This window comes from Neoarius graeffei, chromosome 20, assembly GCF_027579695.1.
Source record: "Neoarius graeffei isolate fNeoGra1 chromosome 20, fNeoGra1.pri, whole genome shotgun sequence".
Taxonomy (NCBI): domain Eukaryota; kingdom Metazoa; phylum Chordata; class Actinopteri; order Siluriformes; family Ariidae; genus Neoarius; species Neoarius graeffei.
In genome coordinates this window covers 47,477,425-47,492,859 of record NC_083588.1, presented here as the reverse complement: position 1 = coordinate 47,492,859, position 15,435 = coordinate 47,477,425, and the positions used below count along the sequence as shown (strand labels likewise).

Genomic DNA, 15,435 nt, shown 5'->3' with positions numbered 1-15,435 from the left:
GAGTGAAATCTTGTTTTGACCTTTTCGTTTGAAAAGTGTGAACTTAATTGAGATTTGTGGCTTTTATAGACATGTTTTTCACCTCTCCTTTCTGCTTAGTCACAGCAGAAAGGGGTGTGCGCGCGCGCGCTTTATTGTTGAGCTTCATTGCGTTGACCTCAGTCATGTTGTGCGGGTCGTTGTGCTTTGGATAAAGCAGGATTGTAATTGGTTCCCAGGCGGAGCTGGAAAAAAAGGTGCTTGGTGGCTGTTAGCACAGCAGCGAGCAATAAAAAGCCGCTACAGTGGCCGGGGGGGGGATTAATTCTAAGAAATCAACCTGGAAGAAGGAAAAAAAAATAGAATAGAAAAAGAACACGATGATTTTGTTTGGGTTTTTTTTTTATTCTGAGAGAATGTTCTGTCCTTGTGTCAGTTTTATTTATGAAGTTAGAGACACTGATGTTGATTTTTCTGGAATAAGGGGATGATGCGTTCATTGTTTTTCCATTTCGTTGAGAGTGATTGTATCAGACTAATCCCTGGATTGCAGCGTGCATGCGTGCGTGATGTGTGCATATGGTAATGTTGAAGGTTGTGCAGAAAGCAAAGGATGGTCCTTTGTCTCCTGAAAGTTTTTAAATGGTCTATAGAAATCGCACTAAACCACTTCCTCATGGGAACGTACCTTTTCACCTGCTTTATATATTCAGAGATGTCCACAAGCACCGGCGACTGGCGGTTTTCTCCGCCTACACACAGTCTGCGCCGGCTACTCGATCCCAGGAAAAAAATGAAGAAAACTTGCCTTTCAATGTTCAAGTGATTTTATATACATAGTCTCCGCTGCCTGTAATTTACTGCAAATCCAATTATTTCGCCATGAAATTGTCTTCGATTCAGGTCTAGCATGACTGCAAGTGATGCCATATTTGTAATTAATATTTTCATATCCATAAGCTACCTGGAATGCCTCAGTCCCTATAGAGATGTCTGATCACTTAGCTAAGGCTTCATACTTACAAAGTACAAGTGCAAATAACTAACCGTGTACAAATATTTATGCTGAAATTAAAACTATACCACACCAGAAGCACATCACGTACATTACACACGCACCGAATGAGCTCACTATGTAGTTATGTTACAGAGCCAGGCAGCGTACTACAGAGGGGAACTGAGAAAGCCAAGCGCACGCATCTGGAGGGAAATTGCATACATATTTTGCAAGTATTTTACTGGGAAATGGTTAGTAATTTATTAGCTGAGAATGCACATAAATTTCTACATTTTCTGGGGGGTGGGCATGCCCTCAGGACCCCCCCCGAGCATTAGCTCACCTTTGGCAAATTCCAGAGAGAACCTGGTGTATTATTTGGTTTGTTTCTTGAATTTGAGGACTCATCCCAGCTCTGTTTGATTAGTAGTGGTTGAGGAGGGTGGATTTACCGTGGCTCAGAATGTGTGCATTTCAATTGGACAATCTTGTAATAATCAAAACAAGCACCCCGTGCATTCTCGCACTGAAAACTGTTTATGCTGGAACGGCGTCATGTTGGAATGGGAGAAAAAGTCAAAGTCCTTCCTGCACCATTCATGGCGCGTTTTGCGGCGCCAATCTCAGTTTCGTTGTCCTCAGTCTCTCGCCTATATTACACAGCTAGGGTTACAGTGGGGGGCGGGTCCTCTGGTAACCATGAGAGTTTGACTCCCCAGTCACATCTGTATTGCAGCGTGCCTTGCCAGACACCAGTCGGCACCATTTTTATGATGGTCTTTGGTATGACCCGACCGCAAGTAGAACTCACGATCTCCCGATCGAGAGGCAGACACGCTAACCACTAGGCCACTTGCTAGCATGGGAGAAAAAGGAAAGTCGAAATGTTAATCTGTCTCCTGGTGACCTAGTAACAATAATCTTTTGCCACGGTGGGAACTGGGAGCATTGGTTTAACGTGTCGTGATGTTGCTGGCGGTGATGTAAATGAATCGGATTGGTCAGAAGGTGTGTATTATTGGGCAATTCTTCAGCAGAGGCGCCAACGTTATGAAATGATTGCCTTAATTTGTCAGCTCAGTGATATTGCTAAAGTATGGAATCCAAGGCAAAATGTACCAAAAACCATATTTAAAAATCATCACCCTAGTTATACCAAAGTCGCTTCAGAGAAATGTTGGATTGAATTTTAAGAAATGATAGTTCAGGTTTTTCTGACCTAATTCCGTGACTGACTTTTCTTTCCTCATAAAAGATTTTGCGTTCAGAGTTAAGCACAGCCAATTTTTCTATGCTTTTGTCTGGTCAAAAGATACCCCATACAGTGTGACATTTTTTTTAAATACCGTTATCTTGAATACTGCAACTAAAAAAAAAAAAAGTTACCACATTTTGCTGTGAATGTAATTCCATTACCAAAGAACAACCCTATTGTTGTACAGTGGGGCAAAAAAGTATTTAGTCAGCCACCAATTGTGCAAGTTCTCCCACTTAAAAAGATGAGAGAGACCTGTAATTTTCATCATAGGTACACTTCAACTATGAGAGACAGAATGGGGGGAAAGAATCCAGGAAATCACATTGTAGGATTTTTAATGAATTAATTGGTAAATTCCTCGGTAAAATAAGTATTTGGTCACCTACAAACAAGCAAGATTTCTGGCTCTCACAGACCTATAACTACTTCTTTAAGAGGCTGCTCTGTCCTCCACTCATTACCTGTATTAATGGCACCTGTTTGAACTCGTTATCAGTATAAAAGACACCTGCCCACAACCTCAAACAGTCACACTCCAAACTCCACTATGGCCAAGACCAAAGAGCTGTCAAAGGACACCAGAAACAAAATTGTAGACCTGCACCAGGCTGGGAAGACTGAATCTGCAATAGCAGCTTGGTGTGAAGAAATCAACTGTGGGAGCAATTATTAGAAATTGGAAGACATACAAGACCACTGATAATCTCCCTCGATCTGGGGCTCCACGCAAGATCTCACCCCGTGGGGTCAAAATGATCACAAGAACGGTGAGCAAAAATCCCAGAACCACACAGGGGGACCTAGTGAATGACCTGCAGAGAGCTGGGACCAAAGTAACAAAGGCTACCATCAGTAACACACTACGCCACCAGGGACTCAAATCCTGCAGTGCCAGACGTGTCCCCCTGCTTAAGCCAGTACATGTCCAGGCCCGTCTGAAGTTTGCTAGAGAGCATTTGGATGATCCAGAAGAGGATTGGGAGAATGTCATATGGTCAGATGAAACCAAAATATTACTTTTTGGTAAAAACTCAACTTGTCGTGTTTGGAGGAGAAAGAATGCTGAGTTGCATCCAAAGAACACCATACCTACTGTGAAGCATGGGGGTGGAAACATCATGCTTTGGGGCTGTTTTTCTGCAAAGGGACCAGGACGACTGATCCGTGTAAAGGAAAGAATGAATGGGGCCATGTATCATGAGATTTTGAGTGAAAACCTCCTTCCATCAGCAAGCGCATTGAAGATGAAACGTGGCTGGGTCTTTCAGCATGACAATGATCCCAAACACACCGCCTGGGCAACGGAGGAGTGGCTTCGTAGGAAGCATTTCAAGGTCCTGGAGTGGCCTAGCCAGTCTCCAGATCTCAACCCCATAGAAAATCTTTGGAGGGAGTTGAAAGTCCATGTTGCCCAGCGACAGCCCCAAAACATCACTGCTCTAGAGGAGATCTGCATGGAGGAATGGGCCAAAATACCAGCAACAGTGTGTGAAAACCTTGTGAAGACTTACAGAAAACGTTTGACCTCTGTCATTGCCAACAAAGGGTATATAACAAAGTATTGAGATGAACTTTTGTTATTGACCAAATACTTATTTTCCACCATAATTTGCAAATAAATTCTTTAAAAAATCAGACGATGTGATTTTCTGGATTTTTTTTTTCTCATTCTGTCTCTCATAGTTGAAGTGTACCTATGATGAAAATTACAGGCCTCTCTCATCTTTTTAAGTGGGAGAACTTGCACAATTGGTGACTGACTAAATACTTTTTTGCCCCACTGTATAACTACACGGCTCTGGGACCGCACTTCTGGCTGTGACATGAACAACAGGTTTATATTAATGCACTCTGTTTAATAGGTGGTGGTTGTTTCTATAGTAACAGTTCATACACAGACTTGCATAATCTAAAATTAAAAGCAAAATGTTTGTTTAAACAAAGTAAGCTTGTCATCACTGATGTGACATATTTATTAAATTTTATTTTGGAGTCTCGCCGGTAAGCGCTTGATGACAAAGTTTCCCAGTTCAGGAAAGTCTTTAGTAGAGAGGAGTTTGCACTTTGCGGTTTCTCAGTAAAATAATAGGGGAGAGAGGGAGAGATCCCAGCAAGAAGGAGGGGTTGGAACAGAGCTGTTGATCGCAGCTGTAATGTCTATGAAAACAGGAACTAGCTTTTAACTCGGACGTTCCACAACATTAAATTTAACTATAAACCACTACAATGTGCAACGTGCCATTCGTTAATAAATTAGGATTATTATAATAACCACTGGCAAAGTGCTGTGGTATAAGCAGAACAAAAGACTGCGGTGTTGTACCAAAATAATGCACAGGCGGTTGGCGTTGGTGGTCGCGGCGCATCACTCCCAACTGGAGTGTGTTATTCTCATGGAACAGCACAGCCTGTTGTCATTCCTTTTACATATCGCTGTGGTTTGGGACTGAAGGGCATGAACACAAACGAACCCGCATCTCTATGACTGAGCAAAAAGAGCATATGCACAATGTTTTAAACCACTTACTTCTAATTTATTGAACTGTGTGTTCTTCAGGAATGGGTGAATTTATTTATTGTTGTGATTTATTATACTCCCGCTCCGAAGGAGGAGGGTATACTGGTTTACATCTGTCCATATCTCCATCTGTCCAAAACATCCTTTTTCTCAGCAAGCATAAATCATAGCCACTTGGTACCAAACTTCAGCTTGGGGTTCTATACCGTGTACACGGTTTTCAGGTCTGTCGCACATCGACTTCCTGTTTACCGACTGAATGTATGTACGAAACATGTAGCGCGGATTTACAAAATTTTCGTAACACTTTTTTTTCTCAGCAACTACAAATCACAACTGCTTGATATTTGGTACCGAGCTTCAGCTTGGGGTTCTATACCGTGTGTACCGTTTTCAGGTCTATCGCACATCGACTTCATGTTTACCGACGGAATGTATTTACAAACCGTATTGTATGGATTTACAAAAATTTCGTAGCACTTTTCGCAGCAACTACAAATCACAACTGCTTGATATTTGGTACCGAGCTTCAGCTTGGGGTTCTATACCGTGTGTACCGTTTTCAGGTCTGTCGCACATCGACTTCCTGTTTACCGACGGAATGTATTTACGAAACGTATTGTGTGGATTTACAAAAATTTTGTAGCACTTTTCTCAGCAACTACAAATCACAACTGCTTGATATTTGGTACCGAGCTTCAGCTTGGAGTTCTATACCGTGTGTACCGTTTTCAGGTCTGTCGCACATCGACTTCCTGTTTACCGACTGAATGTATGTACGAAACATATAGTGTGTATTTACAACATTTTCGTAACACTTTTCTCAGCAACTACAAATCACAACTGCTTGATATTTGGTACCGAGCTTCAGCTTGGGGTTCTATACCATGTACACGGTTTTCAGGTCTGTCGCACATCGACTTCCTGTTTACCGACTGAATGTATGTACGAAACGTATCGCGTGGATTTACAAAATTTTCGTAACACTTTTCTCAGCAACTACAAATCACAACTGCTTGATATTTGGTACCGAGCTTCAGCTTGGAGTTCTATACCGTGTGTACCGTTTTCAGGTCTGTCGCACATCGACTTCCTGTTTACCGACTGAATGTATGTACGAAACATATAGTGTGTATTTACAACATTTTCGTAACACTTTTCTCAGCAACTACAAATCACAACTGCTTGATATTTGGTACCGAGCTTCAGCTTGGGGTTCTATACCATGTACACGGTTTTCAGGTCTGTCGCACATCGACTTCCTGTTTACCGACTGAATGTATGTACGAAACATATAGTGTGTATTTACAACATTTTCGTAGCACTTTTCTCAGCAACTACAAATCACAACTGCTTGATATTTGGTACTGAGCTTCAGCTTGGGGTTCTATACCGTGTACACGGTCTTCAGGTCTGTCGCACATCGACTTCCTGTTTACCGACTGAATGTATGTACGAAACATGTAGGGTGGATTTTTACGCTATTTTCAAGAAGCAAAATGCTATTTCACAATGACCGTTGAGCAGGATGCTATTTGAAATCCTTGGGGAGAGACACTGCTCTTTACTTACTCGTTTCAGGGTTAATTATTTGTTGAAGTCAACATTCATAATAAGCGTCCTATTCCTTCGATTGCTTGCATTCTGATAGGAGCGGGGGGGATATACGTAAGTGAGCAGTAGCTCGCAGTTGATCTTGTTTCAATCTGCATTAAAAGTAAAGTCTTGTTCACCTTTTTTCTGTCTCCATATCTCTGGAGCAATGAACAAGAGGTTTATAAACAGGAGGGACCTGGAGTTTATCTGAACAGTATTAACGTTGCGTTTTGACGTCCTTGTGTTTTGCAGAACCGAGTGGAGATTAACGACGTGGAGCCCGAAGTGTTTAAGGAGATGATGTGTTTTATCTACACTGGTAAAGCGCCCAACCTGGACAAGATGGCCGACGACCTGCTTGCTGCTGCTGACAAGGTCTCATGCGCACGCACACGCTGGCACGCAATGTTCCTGTTCTATTAAATGTAACAGAATAATAGAAACACATTGTGAGCAGCAGTGATGAAGCCTGTCTTTTGAAAGGTTTCCATTGCATAAGCACCTCACACTCGCATTGTCCATCGTTTTATTACCTCACTTTTCATTTCTGCCTTTATTTTATTTTTTTAAATGTCGTCAGCTCTTTTTGGCCTTGTGCAGCTTTATAACAGTGGGCTATTCAGTGCCCTGCTCATAATGGTGTGTGCGCGCCATTGCCTATTTATTTAGTTATTTATTTCTTTTTAAATAGCTCTCAGACCATCTAGTGTGTACTGATGGTGGGTTCTCTCGTCATGAAGCATCCCAAAGCTCCTCACACTTTGTCTAGGCACCTTTTTTTTTCTTTTTTGCTTGTGTGCGCGCCTGCACGTTTTGGATGACGGATAAAGGACAAGCCGAGCCCCGATGGAGATCACATGCTTTAGTTTGACACGTCTGAATGTCTCGCGTGAATGTGTGTTGTCAAAGTGATGACATTGCACAAAAAAAGTATGATATTAAATTACACTGCAACCAGCTATAATGAGGTAGTCTGGCTAACGCGACTTCAAAGCTCTGCGAGCATTTGGTCTGGCAAAGATATTAAGCCCAACCGTTTCCCAAAGTGCGTGGTTGACCCGCCTCCCTGAAATGCCTCAGTTTGCTACTGGTCGAAGCCAGAAAAGGCTGTGACGAAGCTTAAACCAATCACATCACTCTTTCCTCTGACGTACGTGACGCGACGGGGCTAACTGGTAGATTAAACTCTTACCGAAGCCGGTCAGGAGCAAGGCGAAAACGTCCTTCCTTTCAATAAATACCTCCAGGGCTGCTCTTTGCTCCGTTTTCAATGAGAACTTGCTCCATGTTCGTAATGTTTCTAGTGAATGAAGCGCTTCCGGCATAGATTCTGTAAACAATCTATGGCTTCCGGTCGCAGTTCTACTACGTCACTGCCTTGAACACGCCTCTACCCAGGGCCGTTGGAGATGCTCAAAGTTGATTGACACGCTTAGGATGGGCGGGCCCAGGCTAATAATGAGGCTCTCTTACTACAAACTTTTGCTTATAATAAACTGTTTGTGTCCCCTGCCTTTAATGACAACGAGTCAGAGTTTAAAAAAAAAAAAAGACTGGGCCATGCGCTTCTCTTCCCACCAAAGACAATCAATCAGTAATCAAGTCTGCGGTCAAGTTAACAATATGCCATAAAACAAAGGCTTAACTAGTCTAGCTTAGGTGTCGATCACTAACGGTGATCAAAGGATCGATAAAAGAATGGAAAGACTGCTGACATCATTGGTGATTTTGCAACAGATGAATGAACTGAGTGGAGGAGATTTAGAAAACAGAACGAGTCAGTGGGTGGAGACTGACAACGATACACTGGTCATCTCAGTCATTTCCATAACGGACAAATAAATCATCGACGCTGTTCATGATCCTTTAACTCACTGAACTGTGATAGCGACTCAGAAGGAGAAACTTGCGATGAAGAGAATGGGCTGAAAATTTTGCATACGACAGGTGAGTCCATTTCGGCATTACGAGCGTTTCAGTATAATGAACTATTTGGACTCCCCCCCCCCCCCCCCCCCCCCCCCCAAGGAGTTCATTGTAGCAGGGTTGCAGTGTATTAAAGAATGTATGCAAGTAAGCGATGAACGCGTTAGATAGTTACGAATTAGATAGAACGCGTTAGATAGTTCCGCATTACGGAAATGTTTTATCTAATGCCGCTTTTCCACTACCAGCGCGGCTGAGTTGGGCTGAGCCGTGCCGTGCTGAGTCGAGCTGAGTGGGGCTGTTGGAGCTGCATTTCGACTACAACCGCGCTGAACCGTGCTGGCTGGAAGTGGGTGGACACATTGGGTGGAGTTAGCGAAAGTGGGTGGACGTCACGTGATGTTGTTAGGCGGCGCAAACAGTGACATCAGTGACCTTTTAAGCGGTAGTCTCACGACCCGAATAGTGAACAATAAACATGGAGGACATGGAGTCGTTAGTGTTGCTGGTCTTGGTGCTGTGGCTCGTTGTCACCGACAACGCCAACAGATACTGGCAAGAGCGTATAGATGAGGCGAGGCGCATAAGGCTTCAGAAATTCTCGTAATTCGTAATTCTTCCGGGTTTACGGTGTTTACAGATCCCAGCGTGCTCGCAGGGCGTGTGTGGGCATGTGAGGACACTCCTCCTCACCAATCAGTGCACAGGGGAGTGTCTCCTCACGCCCCCAGCCTCACTCAGCTCGGTTTGGCTCGCTTCAGCCCCACTCCAAAACCGTGCGAGTTTTGGGTGCTAAGCAGGGCTGAAGCGAGCTGAGTCGTGCTGCTCTGAGGTAGTCGAAACGCGAGCCGTGTCGGGCTGAAGCGAGCTGAAAAAGGGTAGTAGAAAAGGGCCATAAGATCTTACGGTACATCCTGCTTTTAATATCCTAGTCTAATTTTATATCGCTTGATGTAGGTCTATTCAGATTGTCCCACGTCACCTCTTTATTAAATATTGTTCCATAACGTGTCCTGGAACAGAGCTGTGCTGTTCCTGTGTTTGAATCTCTATCTTTATTGTAGGTTCTACAGCACTCTGATGGGAGTAAATATTTATTCACGTGTGTGAATGTATTGGGTTTCTCTGTGGCTGTGTGTGCAGTATGCTCTGGAGCGCTTGAAGGTGATGTGCGAGGACGCCCTGTGTACGAGTCTGTCTGTGGAGAACGCTGCCGAGATCCTGATTCTGGCCGACCTGCACAGTGCCGATCAGCTCAAAACCCAGGCCGTCGACTTCATCAACTAGTGAGTGGCTGCCCTTTACCCGGCCTCGACACGCTCCACTGACACGCAGCTCACACGAGCGATAAAGTGTAGATAAATCTTAACCTTTAAGGTAATTTTATACGCTGACATGGTGGTTGTGGTTCAGACCTGACAGCTCCTCCTTACTGAGGATTTATTTATATTCTCCTCTCATATAATTACCCTTTCTCTCACCACTTTCTATTTGAGCACTCATGCAAGTGGGTGATGCTTCTCAATGCCCCTTTTTCTCTCCGTGTGCCTTTATCTTTAGTCTCTCTTTCTCTGTGGTTTTCTGTGTGTGAGAATTTCTGTCTCTGTATTCCTCTCTCTCTGTTCCTCTGCCTGTGAATGTTTTCTCTCGCCATTTGTTTGTCTGTCTGTGTGAGAGAAAATTTCTGTCTGTCCCTGTCTGTCTGTGTGAATTTGTTTCTATTCCTCTCTCTCGTGTGTGTGTGTGTGAGAGAGAGAATTGCTCTCTTGAATGTCTGTGTGAATTTCTCTCTGTATTCCTGTCTGTGAATGTTTTCTCTCTATTTGTCTGTCTGTCTGTCTGTCTGAATTTATCTCTCTGTCTGTGAATGTTGTGTGTGTGAGAGATAGAGAATGTCTGTCTCTGTGTGAATTTCTCTCTTTCCCTGACTGTCTGTGTGAATTTGTGTGAGAATTTGTGTGTGAGAGAGAGAATTTCTGTCTCTGTATTCCTCTGTCTGTGAAATGTTTTCTCTCCATTTGTCTGTGTGTCTGAATTAGGGTCTGCGCGGGACAGAATTTTCAGTCCCGCCCGCTCCCGCATTGTGCAGTCCCGCTCCCTCAAATAATTATGATTTTCAGTCCCGCTCCCGCCCGCGCCTGCCATATTTTGTCCCGCTCCCGCCCGCAAATCCCGCATGATGCAGACGTTCGCGTTATTTCTCACGAAAGTTCTTGTCATTAGCTTGGGGAATTAAACATGCTGAGCTTAGCTGAGCTCTCCACTGACCGATCCTTCACCTAGCGCACAGAGCGAGGGTGCGCGTTGCCAGGCGGCATGCGCAGCTGAGGCTTTACAGAGATACCCAACACACCTACCAAAATCTACAGTGGATTTTAAGAATATTGTACATTGCACATAGCTTATATGTCTTGACTTTTTAACGGTAAATGTACCTCTTTTTAAAGCAGCACTTACTTTTGAAGCACTGTGAGCTTCACTAGAGGAGCTCTGCTCTTCTGCCATGATCGGAGATCTCAAACACGGAAGAGCGGAAAGGAATCGGAAACGTACGCGAGATTAGACCACATCCGCAAATTTAGGCATCTTAAAATGTTATTAATGCCAAATAAAATATCCAGCACAAATTATACATGATAGACATAAATTAACAATTTATAAATTTTATTTTAAACACGTTTTTAGTTAGCGGGACTGCAGCTTATCACCTCTCCCGCCCGCTCCCGCATTGTGCACTCCCCCTCCTGCCCGCGCCTGCAGTGAGCTTTCAGAATTTGTCCCGCGCCGCACTGCTTTGCGTCGGGTCCCGCGGGACTCCCGCGGGAGTGTAGGGCTCTAGTCTGAGGCCAAGTTTACATTAGACCGTATCTGTCTCGTTTTCTTCGCGGATGCACTGTCCGTTTACATTAAAACGCCGGGAAACGGGAATCCGCCAGGGTCCACGTATTCAATCCAGATCGTGTCTGGTCCGGTGCTGTGTAAACATTGAGAATACGCGGAAACGCTGTGCTGAGCTCTAGCTGACGTCGTCATTGGACAACGTCACTGCGACATCCACCTTCCTGATTCGCTGGCGTTGGGATCACACACACAGCGGCTCAGTCCCGAATCACTGCTCGTGCGCTTCACTTGCGCGCTCTGTGAGCTGCGCAGGGCCGGAGTGCGCACCCTCCAGAGGGCACTCGCTGTTCAGGGCGGAGTGATTTGGAGCGCAGGAGGAAGCGCTGAGCCGCACTGAGGTTTATTTACACATTTCAACCTCCTTCAGGCGCTTAAACTCAGTGAGAACATGAACATCACAGCCAGGTGTGTTTATCTGCTGGAGAAGGTGTTCGCTTGCCGTCCTTCCACTTGCAAGTGGTGAGTGACTTGCGCATGCCCGATATGTACTGGGATCATGTGACGTGCCGTCTAATTAGTCATGTGATAAGCGTATCCGTGTATTGGCGTTGCTGTGTGCACGCGAATCATGTATTGGCGTTGCTGTGTGCACGCGAATCGTGTATTGGCGTTGCTGTGTGCACGCGAATCGTTTTAAAAACGTTAATCTGATGATCCGCTGATTCGAAATAATGTAAACAGGGCCTGAATTTCTGTTTCTGTGAATGTTCTCTCTAAATTTCTGTCTGTGTCTCTTCCCGTGTGTGTGTAAATTTCTCTCTCTCTCTCTGCGTGCACTCAGTAATCACAATAGCACCACAAGCCAGAAAGCGAAATCCATGACCATGATGCTCCTGTGTGAGTGTTGAACCCATCCTTAAGTGTCCTTGAGCTACAGTTTCTGTCTCTGACCACCAGCTACCCATCAGAGTGAGAAAGCTGGCTCCTGTCATTGCTCAATGAAAATGGAGAAGAGACTCGACTAATCTGCATCTTCAGTTAAATAAATGGCATAAATCAGGTGTGGTGGTGTTTTTGAAAATAGAAAGCCACAACCGCTCGGGAATCAATCTGGCAGTAGTGCAGAAATAACGGCTTGTCTGTATCGGTCACCCCTAGCCAATTCGGCATGGCACAAAACTTGTAAACTCGCTCTTAATATCCTCTTTGTTTTGTGGGTTTGAGAGACCCACTGAGTGCTGCACTGCTTTACTGCGCGATGCCTGATGGAGCCACACAGTTAAAAATGATCTCATTACCGTTGTCGTGGCCATCGTCGCAGGAATCGTGCAGTCCTTCCACTCCACTGCGCCGCACTGCAGCCATCTTACATCACATACAGACCGTCTGTGGTCTTTGTAGGTTTGATCAGATGCAATAGAAACACGACTTGTTAAATACAAGTGTCTGATGAGACAAGTGCACCATGAAACCTGTTTGCCAGGAATCAAATCTTTTCAATATCCACTGCTCTAGATGGTTCAGCTGCTTAAATAAATATTCCTTATGCTGCGACTTTGTGTGTTCGTACATGTTCATACACCATGCGGTATACAAACACATCCACCCTCGGCAAGGGTTCTGGGTCGTCCCCCCTCCCCAGCTTGTCCGCTTTTCCTAAAACAGTCGTATGTTCACAATCACCGTTTTTTCCTTTTATTTGTTTGAGCGCCTTGTGCTCTCCTGGGTGCTGTGTGGCGTCATGCAGAGTAATAGTGGAGCTATTGATCTGTTGAGGAATTGCTGGAGGGTTTTGACTGGAGCATGCTGGGTTGAGCTGCAGCGCTTACAGCCTTCATCCTGGCACACAATAAAAGCATGACAAAAAAAACCCAACAGCAGCAACTACAGAATAGGCTGGATGTGTTCGCAGTAGTGGATGTTTATCTCTTGAGGGGTTTGCTGCTGTAACCTACATTCAAGGAATATAATATCAAGACGGTGTCCTTGATTGACCTTTAGCATGTTTGGGGTAAATGGTTTCCCAGATGAGAGGGCAAGACCCAGCTTCCTGCCAGATCTTGCTTTTGTACAGCAGTTAACGCCAAGAGTTTGGTGGGGTGAGGCGGAGGACACGCCATACAGACACATGGTAAATGTCGTTAAAGGCCATTTGGTGTGCGTGATAGTACAGTTTAGCCCCCTCAGGGTGGAAGCAGATCATGCGAACAAGAGCTACTTTATGTATAAAATAATATCTCTCTCTCTCTCTCTCTCTCTCTTTCTCAGCCATGCGTCAGATGTGATGGAGACATCCGGCTGGAAGTCCATGGTGGCTTCTCACCCTCACCTGGTTGCGGAGGCATACCGTTCCCTGGCTTCGGCCCAGTGCCCCTTCCTGGGCCCACCCCGAAAGCGCCTCAAACAGTCATAGTGCCCTTAGCTTGAACCCACCCACCCACCCCCTTTGACAGGACTGCCCACACGGAGGCGCCATTCTTAAAAATGTACCCCTTAACTTCTAAATATTCTCCCTGTAGGGACTCTAGCCAACCTTTGATCCCAAGGTACTGTGTTCTGTAGTGTCCCTCCCTGTCCTCCTCAGCCCAAAACCCCAGGCGTTCCAGGGAACCTCCAGCAGAACGATCATCAATAGAGGCAGTGCTGTACCCGAGGGTTCCTCCCTCCTCGACGCCCCTCCCCAACTGCCCAGCCTAACCAGGATAAGTGAGCTTTCATCGGGATCCTGGAGTCAATGGTGTCTACAGATTGGCTGAAACGATGGGCAAGATGGATGTTGACAACTAATACAGGACACAAGGACTCTATCGGTGGACTGTGACCTTCCCCACTGTCCCCTGCGATGGATTCTCCTTCAGTGTGTGCGTTATTTGTTCCCTTTCTCAGTGACAGACGGATTTTAGGATGCGAAAACCAACCCAGCGCTTGTTGGGGAACTGCAGCGCTTTTAAATAGGTAGCTTGTCTCGTTATGATGACATCAGCATTTCGTTCCGACGTTCAAGTAGGTCATGTGTCTCTTTTTGATGACATTTTTCTCCTCAACCTGTTGCAAGTGTAAGATCCCGAAGAAAGTGACTTTTACCGAACCTTTCTTGTTGGCGTTCTCTGACCCGACTCCCGATTGGCCAGTTGGAGAATAAAGAGGTGCAAACGGACTTCCTGTTTATCTTCTGTGCATTGGAGAGTGTATGGTTTGCACAGATCGATGGAAGAGGGCTGAAAGAAGGGGAGTATGTAAATACGAGGTTATATTTCTTTTAATGTTGATTTGAGATTTTCTCCTCCTTGTAGCACTTCTATATTTAAACGCAGGCTTTCTGTATGAAAACATAAACTACAAAAAAAAAAAGATAATAAACTTGGCTGTGTTCATTTTTGTTTTATGACTGTTGTACCATGTTTACCCATGTGTTTGCCTTTTTGTCCATTCATATATGGACTTAGTTGTGGGTTGAAAGAGATTCAAGTTTTTCTAAGGGAGGGAAAAACAGTTTTATGGAAATAAGTTGAGCTGACAGTTAGCTGAAGTCTCTTTTCACATAGGTCTCTGGGTGAAGATAAAGCAGTTATTTCTAGCTGTTTTGATTGGAGATTCAAAAAAAAAAAAACCCAGTGAATCACAGTACAAAAATGAAAGCCACCTCTTCAAAGTAGGGAGTATAAATGACCTCTCTCTTCTTCTGTAGAGCTACAGAGTGAAATAATGATGCACTTGTTCAGATCCGGGGAAACATCACTTCTTGTTAAAGTCTGTATTTGACAGGCAAGTGAACACACACACACTCTCACACTCCGCCTGTTTGTAGATTTTGCTGTGGAGTGCCTTTGGAAATGAACTGTATACTTGTTCATCGCTGCTAATGTTGGACGAAACAGTTCTCTTACACCCATGAGTGTAACTAACTTTAGAGATGTGCTAGGAACTAGGATGATAAAGGGACTGGGGGGGAAAATGGACTTGCGTATGCAGTAGGTTTCTAAATGTGGAGATGCACTGACAACACGTCCAAGAGACTGCACGTTTGCGTGGCAGCTGGGGAAAACCTGTGAAGTCGCTAAGGCTGAATTCTGACTTGGGGGGGAAATGATGAAAAGCTGCGTTTTGCCAAGATTGTCCCCCCCAATATGATGGCATATATTAACTTCAAAAGAGGGGGAAAAAGAGCAGTGGGTGAAGGGATGACTGTTTACAGCTGCTGTAATGTAAGTGATGACAGGAATTAACTCTGTGGTGCCCAAACCGTTAGGGGGAAGCATCTCATTTCATCTCATCTCATTATCTGTAGCCGCTTTATCCTGTTCTACAGGGTCGCAGGCA

At 44.7% G+C, this 15,435-nt stretch overlaps 1 protein-coding gene across 1 annotated transcript in view; it reads left to right on the top strand.

The window, feature by feature from the left end:
• The window catches only part of spop (speckle type BTB/POZ protein), a 151,757-nt gene extending 137,268 nt beyond the window's left edge, over nucleotides 1-14,489 (top strand). The window contains exons 7-9 of the mRNA XM_060901837.1: nucleotides 6,601-6,723; nucleotides 9,418-9,560; nucleotides 13,384-14,489. Coding sequence (XP_060757820.1) covers nucleotides 6,601-6,723; nucleotides 9,418-9,560; nucleotides 13,384-13,528 — 411 coding nt within the window. The 3' untranslated portion in view covers nucleotides 13,529-14,489. The remainder of the gene's footprint in view (nucleotides 1-6,600; nucleotides 6,724-9,417; nucleotides 9,561-13,383) is intronic.
• Nucleotides 14,490-15,435: the final 946 nt, after the last annotated feature.